Source organism: Dipteris shenzhenensis, chromosome 7 (assembly GCF_047967505.1).
Source record: "Dipteris shenzhenensis isolate YYH24624 ecotype China chromosome 7, Dip_SZ_1.0, whole genome shotgun sequence".
Classification (NCBI taxonomy): Eukaryota; Viridiplantae; Streptophyta; class Polypodiopsida; order Gleicheniales; family Dipteridaceae; genus Dipteris; species Dipteris shenzhenensis.
Window position 1 is genome coordinate 50,133,358 of NC_141602.1, and position 8,802 is coordinate 50,142,159.

General features: G+C 44.6%; 1 protein-coding gene across 1 annotated transcript; it reads left to right on the forward strand.

The window, feature by feature from the left end:
* Positions 1 to 859: 859 nt before the first annotated feature.
* LOC147900456 (plasma membrane ATPase-like) lies at positions 860 to 8,066 on the forward strand. The gene is made up of 8 exons (XM_087377024.1): positions 860 to 2,172; positions 2,929 to 3,117; positions 3,461 to 3,736; positions 3,934 to 4,414; positions 4,999 to 5,204; positions 5,561 to 5,964; positions 6,154 to 6,423; positions 7,882 to 8,066. The coding sequence occupies exons 1-8, from the start codon at positions 1,216 to 1,218 to the stop codon at positions 7,973 to 7,975; spliced, it is 2,877 nt and encodes a 958-aa protein (XP_087233150.1). The 5' UTR covers positions 860 to 1,215; the 3' UTR covers positions 7,976 to 8,066.
* Positions 8,067 to 8,802: the final 736 nt, after the last annotated feature.

An 8,802-nucleotide genomic window follows, 5' to 3' on the forward strand; every position in this document is an offset into this window, starting at 1 on the left:
GGACTAACATACTGGATTCCCTACACATACTAGACCGACGATTGTGCATAATAAACACTCCACTCGAATTTTCCTCCAACATTATCAATGGTGCTGATCGTTGCAATGTGAATCCTAGTCGTAATGATCCAAGCTAAGGATAATCGCTTACATTACTTGTGAAACCCCTATAACTGATACCACCACTTGCAACTTGGACCTTGCCTTGTGGTGTGATCATCTCTACCGCCATGCATTGCGTTGGTGCTACCACGCGTGCCTCTTCGTCACAATTTCGCTGCTCCGCTGACTTGGTTAACAGTGAAAATTCATTCTCGAATGCCAACAAACGGGCAAACATCGCCATTTTCATCCGCATGGCCGTCTCTCCACTTTCCGTCTCGGAGGGCCTGATTGAGGCCTGTTTCCACACTAATCAGATGCGATTGCGGTCAAGGGAAGGTGTAGCGGAATGGCCATTGGCCTTCTAGTTTCCATGGAGGAGAGCTTGCATAAGTAGAGTCAGCAGATTGGGAAAACAAAGTGACAGGAGGCTCGAGGGCCACCCATTGGCTAAATATCACAATCAACTCTTGGGTGGTGAAATGGATGTTGTTGGGCTCTTTTAATGCTCCAACAGCCACCATTACAGCCGTGGAGTTCAAGCCCGTAGGGCACCTCAACGCTCAATCTCTGCCAGTGGGGGCACTCCTCTCTTTGGAGGCCTATTGGCTATGACACCTATTTGCCGGTATTTTATTAACTCAACGTAAAAAGACGAAAATTGAAGCGAAGGGGCGTGAGCGAGAGGCGGCGAACAAGGGGCGCGGCCAACCACGCAAACAAACAATGACAACAGTGGAGGCAACGCGATCACACACACTAAACAGAGAGACGCGGCAGACACAGGGAACGAGAAGAAGGCGACGGCGAAAGAGGGAGCGAGCAGAAGGCGACGGCGAAAGAGCAGGCCAGTGGCCAGCGAGGGAAGGCGACGGAGCAATAGCAGAGGGAAGGCGACGGAGCAATAGCAGAGAGAGGGCGGGAAGAAGAGAGAGGGAAGTCGACGGAGAAATAGCAGAGACAAGGAGATAACCAAAGAGCAGGGCGGGGGGAAATTCCAGTTGCGCGATGGAGGAGGAGACGATGAGCGAGAGAGACGCGTCGAAAGGTTGCTGTGTCTCATCAGAATTCTGCATTTCTGTGGAGTAGCACAAGGGGAGGACCCGTCCGACAATGCGGGGTTCGGGGGCGTCCAGCAATGGCGGGGACGTGGTCGGGCACTTCGACAGCATCGATCCCAACATCGACCTCAAGAGCGTGGCGATGGAGGAGGTCTTCCATGTCTTGGATTGCAGCAAAAGCGGCCTCACCTCTCAGGACGCGGCCCGGCGTCTCCAGCAAATGGGACCGAACAAGCTCGAAGAAATCAAAGAGAGCGAACTCCGCAAATTCCTGCTCTTCATGTGGAACCCGCTGTCGTGGGTAATGGAGATGGCAGCCCTGGTTGCGATCCTGCTCGACAATGGCGACCACAAGCCCCCGGATTGGCAGGACTTCGTCGGGATCATCTTTCTGCTCGTCGTTAACGCCACCATTTCTTATCTGGAGGAGCGCCACGCCGGCCAGGCAGCGGAGGAGATCATGAAGCAGCTCGCAGCACGCGCCAACGTGCTCAGGGACGGAAACTGGATTAACGTAGATGCCGTAGTGGTCGTCCCCGGCGATATCATCGCCATAAAGCTCGGTGACATCGTCCCTGCCGATTGCCGATTGCTCGAAGGCGACCCACTTCTCTTAGACGAGTCCGCCATGACTGGAGAGAGCTTGCCAGCAACCAAGCATCCCGGGCAGGAGGCTTTTTCCGGCAGTGTTGTCAAACAGGGTGAGATAGAGGCCCTTGTAATCGCCACCGGAAAATATACCCTCATGGGGCATTCTGTTCACCTTACCGACACCACTCAGAATCCCGGCCACTTTCAGGAGGTCCTCCGCAAGATCGGCAACTTCTGCTTCTTGATCATCTGTGTGGGCATTCTGGGTGAGTCCATCGTCATGTTCACCCAGCACACGCCCTACCGCACTGGCGTCGAGAATCTTGTCATCCTGCTCATTGGTGGCATCCCCATCGCCATGCCCACCGTCCTCTCCGTCACCATGGCCATCGGCTCCCACGCCCTCAGCAAGAAACAGGCGAGTCCTTAGCACCATTCAAGCTTTAATTTAAATCTATTCCTAATCATTCCCTAAGTACCCATTTATTGTTTCCTCCATCCCTGTATTTTCAATCATCATCATCATCATCATCATCATTCTGTTATGCACCCAGTTATATTGTCGAAGTACTTATTAGAGCACATTCTCCATGTGGACATGGCAAGTTCATGGCTTCCATCTCACAACAGAAAACTGCTGCTATTGGCGTTTTTATTTGGGCATCATGGGTTTTTTCTCATATACGAGATAAGGAGAATTGTGGCAGCTCTGTTTTCTGAAGTGCAGTATTAATTCTGCTGTTAGGGGTAACACATCTCTGTTCTGAGCATTTCCATATTCTCCAAATACGTGGTTTTACCCTCCTCAGCACATAGATAATGCACCAAACTTACACACAAGGCCACAAGTTAGTGCGAGATGGTTTGAAGTAGGCACCTGCTCATAGCTCTATCCTGAAGCATTCCTATACTTTCTTACTCGAGAGTGTTCCGTATAAAGTTGGTCTATACCCTCAGTACACAGAATTACAGCATTAATCTTACACAGCTGGCACTACCTAGGCAGATGGTCTAAGTAGAAGCCTGTTACGTTTCAAAAGCTTTGAATTTGTAGGTTTCAAAGGGGAGGATGGGAACGATGATCTTAGTAAAACTTTGAGTAATTTGAGTTTTTCCTGCTGAACTTTGAAATGTAACTTACTGCCATTGAATATAACTGTGATACCTGAAACAGGCTGTTGTAAAGCGCATGACCGCAATTGAGGAGCTCGCTGGCATGGACATTCTCTGCTCAGACAAGACCGGCACCCTCACCCTCAATGAGCTGACTGTGGACCAAAATCTTATAGAGGTTGTCTCACCAAAAGTGGACAAGCAGCTCATTCTTCTTACTGCAGCTCAAGCTTCTCGTCTGGAGAATCAGGTCTGCTGTGCTAAACGTAGCCACATTACAGCATATTTTAAACTACTGGACAGCATATTTTAAACTACTGGACAATCCACAGGATTAAGGAATGGTACATGCGCCAAGTAAATGATCGACAAGATGTGAAAATGAAGTAATGATATATAAGGGGCAATTTCTGCATAGAGGGAAAGTCGAAAGGGTTTTCCAAGCAACTATATTTTTAATTGGATAGAATTCACTAGAATCCTTCCTAAATACGGATAATCTTTTTTTTGGGGGGGAGGAGAGAGAGAGAGAGAGAGAGAGAGAGAGAGACTTGGCATATCACTGTTTAACTTGATCATGTTGTTGTAAACAGGATGCAATAGATAAAGCTATTGTAAGCATGCTTGCCGATCCAAAGGAAGCCAGGGAAGGCATCCAAGAAGTCCACTTCCTTCCCTTCAATCCCACAGACAAAAGAACAGCCATAACTTATTTAACACCCGATGGGAAAATGCACCGTGCTACAAAGGGAGCTCCGGAACACATTTTGGCATTGGCACACAATAAGGAGCAAATAAAGAATAAGGTTCATGACATTATTAATCAGTATGCCGAAAGAGGTTTGCGTGCCCTTGCAGTTGCTTACCAGGTAAATTGCATATTTGCAATTTGAAACGACAGACTGCAGATACAGTGGCCTATGTTTGTTTCCATTATCTGAAGCAGTAGAGTTTTATTATGTTGACATTGTCTTCCGCCTCAAAATAGGCATGACTGCCATACAGCTGCCACAGGGACCAATCAAGCATGCAACAATTGATCTTATATATACCTTACATGCTTCAGGAAGTTCCCGAGGGTACTAAGGAAAGTGAAGGAGGACCTTGGGAATTTTATGGCCTGCTCTCTCTCTTTGACCCTCCTCGCTTGGATACCAGAGAGACTGTAACTCGTGCCTTGGAGCTTGGAGTAGCCGTGAAGATGATAACGGGAGATCAATTAGCTATAGCTAAAGAAACTGCACGGCGTCTTGGAATGGGCACCAATATATACCCATCCTCTGCATTGTTTGGGGGCCATGACGGAAAAAGGCAGTCTGGAGTGGATGAAGGAGAGCTTGTGGAAAGTGCTGATGGATTTGCAGGTGTCCTTCCTGAACACAAACACGCAATTGTCAGCCAGCTCCAAGAGAGAAAGCACATTTGTGGTATGACAGGAGATGGTGTGAATGATGCGCCGGCTTTGAAGAAAGCAGACATTGGCATTGCTGTTCACAACTGCACTGAAGCTGCTCGGAGTGCTGCAGATATTGTGCTGAATGCTGCAGGTAGATTATGCTGCCTTATTTGGATTCTAAGGAAAAAGGGATTATATATGTAACATGAAAAGACACTGCATGGATGCACACAACATGGGCATTCAATGTACACACATCCATAATCATGCCCAGGCCCATACTCTGAAGTCTGTTTAATCACACTGGTTAGCGTCTATGTCAAAAAGGGATGGGTTTGCTATATGGTACCTGGATTGGAAGAGATCTAAGAAGAAAAATATTTGTAGGTACTGTCTTCTTGTGGTTCTGAGCCCAAGGGTGAGGACGTATATCCAGGGGGCTTTTATCCCCATCTTCAATAATATATATGCACCTTAGAGGCTTGTTATAAGGACGCTATTTATGCATCATAATGCGTGATGCATATTTGTTAAGGATTTAACAGACACACTCATAGTAGTTTGACACAGAGAAAAACCGTTTGACGTATCCAACAATGTTTACACACAGCTTTTATGCACCTGCCAATTAATGCATTGATATATCCAGTAACGGGCCCACTCAATCTGTGACCATCTTCTTCTGCAAAACTATTTCATCTATGAATCACAGCTTCGGCTCTCTGGTTTTGGCAGGATTGAGTGTAATAATACTTGCCATTCTTACAAGCCGTCAAATATTCCAACGAATGAAGAACTATACAATATATGCTCTATCTATAACAGTTCGAATAGTACTAGGGTTTTTCCTGTTGCTGTTTATCTGGAGATATAATTTCTCACCATTCATGGTGCTGGTCATGGCCATATTGAACGATGGCACCATAATGACAATTTCAAAGGTAAGAATAACAAGGCTTTCAAGTCTGCACTTCTTTTATGGCATTGCAAAGATTAGGGTATGATAACATTGAATGTGCAAGTTCTAGACCCCTGTAGCTATATTAAAAATAACTGTTGAAAACATTTTGTGCTTTACCAAGCAACTGGTTTGGATTGACTGTCAGCTGCGGGGTATATATCTCGGTTGTTTCTGCAGTAAGGTCTAGTGCTTGGAAACGCAGAAACGTGCATGCAGTTTAAATTCCATCACTACCGTATTTAAAAGTTGAAATAATTCTTTCAGATCTCATCAGTTGGTTTGCATTTCGTTTTTCCAGTTGAAAGATTATAACAGCTCATCGGCTCTGCGCTACAGGATAAGGTCAAGCCCTCTCAAAGTCCAGACAGTTGGAGACTTCCGGAGCTTTTTGCTTTGGGGATTTGCTTTGGCATCTACCTTGCTGTAGCTACTGTTGCCTTCTACTGGATTTTGCATGAAAGCACTTTTTTTGAGGACTATTTCCACGTGGACCGAATCTCTGGCGATGCTGCCCGAGAAACCTCAGTCATATACCTTCAGATCAGTATAATAAGCCAAGCTCTGATATTTGTCACCAGATCACAGAGTTTTTCTTTTATGGAAAGACCGGGAGGACTCCTTGTTCTCGCATTTATCATAGCCCAACTAACAGCAACGATCATTGCTGTTTATGGCAATTGGGGATTTGCCAACATGCGGGGCTGTGGATGGGGTTGGGCGGGTGTGACGTGGTTATACAAGTAAGAACTCGTCGGCTAGTATGGATTTTGCCATAATTCATGCCTAGTGCATTCTACCCCTCGCCTCGTTAGTTTGCATTTGTGCAACACTTAACTTTCCTGTATTATCTTCACGTAGGTAGTTATGGGCGCACCACCTGTAAACGAGTGCTGTGCTGACTGAAGGCTTGTGATATTTTCATCTTGCAGCCTTATCACATATTTTCCATTGGATATAATAAAGTTCATTGCACGCTACACGCAAAGTGGAAAGCCATGGGAATTCTTTATGGAAGGGAAGATCGCATTTACTCGACAAAAGAACTATGGCAGGGAAGCTCGGCAAGCCCAGTGGGCGCACCTTATCAGATCTGGAGATGGATCCACGTCTCCTGCTCTTGTGGGAAATACAGTTCCACTGAATTCGACGCCAGGGCCTGAGGCTGCCACAGGAGCCAAGAGGAGGGCTGAAATCGCCAGGTAATTCTCGTGTGTGTGTGTGTGTGTGTGGAGTTCTTACCGTGCTGATAGCAATGCATGAAACGTTGGAGTATATCGATAGACGATCTTGAGTATATCGATGGAAGAGTGAGGGTTCAACTTTGAGATGCCAAAAATAATTTCTACCATTTTCAAGATGTGTTGTTGGCCTGCCATATATGGAGGTCTAAATGGGCATTTCAAAAGCTCATTTTTTAAGGGGATTCTTGACGCGTGGAGCCACACCAACGCTTCAAATCCTCTCTCTTTCTCCCTCTCTCATTGCTAATTTCTTCCCTTCAAATCCTCTCTCTCTCTCTCTCTCTCTCTCTCTCTCTCTCTCTCAGCTTACTGCCCCCTTTTCCATACTGCACATTCAATTCGTCTTCTTTTTCGATCTCGGGCAGGCCTTATGAATCTTGTTTTTTTTCAAATTCAGTGATTGGTTGGTGTGTTGACATTAGAGCATCTCTTTCAAATTTGGGTTTGCTTTTTTGAACGTGCTTTCATTCCTCTTCCATTTCTCTCTTTCTTTGACTTTGGGAAGAATACTATTCACCTCTCTCTCTCTCTCTCTCTCTCTCTTTCATTTCTCTCTTTCTCTAACTTTGGGAAGAATACTATTCACCTTTTTCTTCCCCCTTCTCTCTCTCTCTCTCTATCTCTCTCTTCTTCTTCTGTCTCTCTTGGCAGGCCACATCAATGAATTTCATCTTGTTCTTTTTTTTTTGGGAATAAGGTTTATATTAACAAAAAGGAGAAGAATACAAGGCCTGCATTAGATGAGCATGGTTGAGCAAATGCTAATGAGTTCATTTTGGGGGAGAGAGAGAGAGAGAGAGAGAGAGAGAGAGAGAGGGGTGTCACGCAAGAGGAAAATCAGAATGGGCATGGGCATGTGATGAGTGGCAAGGACATGGCATAGAGGTACACTTTTGAGAAAAAGTGTAATGAGAGCATTGCTTGCAAGAGGTGATGCATGCTTCTTTTTTTTGGGTCGGAGCCGCTACGTAATTTGTAGGGTGCCTAGCCGCCTACCAGTGCTGGTTGCCCGCTTGTTACGTGCAATGTTTGTCTTGGGCTGAGTGCGCCTTGTTGCACCATGGGTGGGTGACTCAAAAAATAAAATAAGCCTTTTGTTTTGTTTTGAGAGAGGAGAGAATTTGTGTGTGTTGCAGCTTTAAAAGTAGCTTTTTGTTTTGTTTAGAGAGAGAGAGAGAGAGAGAGAGAGAGTTTGATTTAGAACTTGATATTCTTTTTATCACAAAAGAGTAAACTCCTTGTTGCCTTGAACTTGTTCATGTGGAGCATTCACCATTTGTTTAACTCCTTGTTGCCTTGAACTTGTTCATGTGGAGCATTCACCATTTGTTTAAAGCAAGGTTGCTCACCTCTTGAACAAGATGGAGGCTGAATCTCATTACATTAATTGTTCCCTTGCTTGTGTTCTTCTTGTAGGTTGGCAGAAATTTATAACCTTAAAGGGCATGCAGAGGCGGTTGCTAAGTTTAAAGCCCTTGAGGGGAAAGGCAAACCTTATTACACTGTGTGAAATAATCCAGAAAGGTTTCGATAGCATGTGTACATATATATACACTTTGTATGATTAAGGGACCACATTTGGCCCATTATTAATAAAATTGATAGTGCACTAATAGGTAGTATGGCCTTCCATTATCATGGAGCCCCATGTAATTCTTCTTGTCGAGTCCTAATATAGAATAAAATTATGAGATCTAGGAAAAGGCTTGTAAAATTGTCTCGATGCTCACTTTGGACTTTTGGGACTCGTCACAAGCCTCAACGAAGTGTTTGAGGGAGTGGAAAAGAAGGGGCAGAGAAAAGAATATAGATTGTATTTTACAAGATTGATTTGATGGTTATCTTATGTTGTGGGTTTTTTAAGATTGAAGAAGTGTATGTTCGATGATTGACCATGGGGTAGACAAATTGCAATCCTATAGAAATTCTCAAGGGATTTCCTCTAGGAACTTTAGGGCTAGTAAAGATTTACATGGAAGTTTCAGGTGCTAACACAATCAAGTCAATAGAGAATCAAAGGTAAACTCATGTTAGTCTCTCCTTCACAATGCAAGCCTTAGTCATGGTGCTAATAATTGTTTAGGGCAATTGTTGCTTATCGGAGGTTTACATTGAAGCTCTTTGTATTCTTAATGGTCTACTTAATTGAACAATAAATAACTTCCATTTTACTTTTCCAAAGAGCATGATTCCAAATCCAAGACTTATAATATTCGGAGGAAAATTGCCTTGCCCAACAACCATACAACATGACTTAATACAAGTCAAAAAGTGAAAAGCATATACTTAAATGATAACTCCCTATGTGTATCTCCTTACTTTGGTTGGTGACAAAGG

Bases quoted from the DNA above. Each gene is read 5' to 3' on its own strand.
- LOC147900456 (XM_087377024.1), top strand. From the start codon at position 1,216: ATGCGGGGTTCGGGGGCGTCCAGCAATGGCGGGGACGTGGTCGGGCAC. The intron at 3,118-3,460 runs GTCTGCTGTGCT...TGTTGTAAACAG, and splicing joins CTTCTCGTCTGGAGAATCAG to GATGCAATAGATAAAGCTAT. The intron at 3,737-3,933 runs GTAAATTGCATA...TACATGCTTCAG, and splicing joins CCCTTGCAGTTGCTTACCAG to GAAGTTCCCGAGGGTACTAA.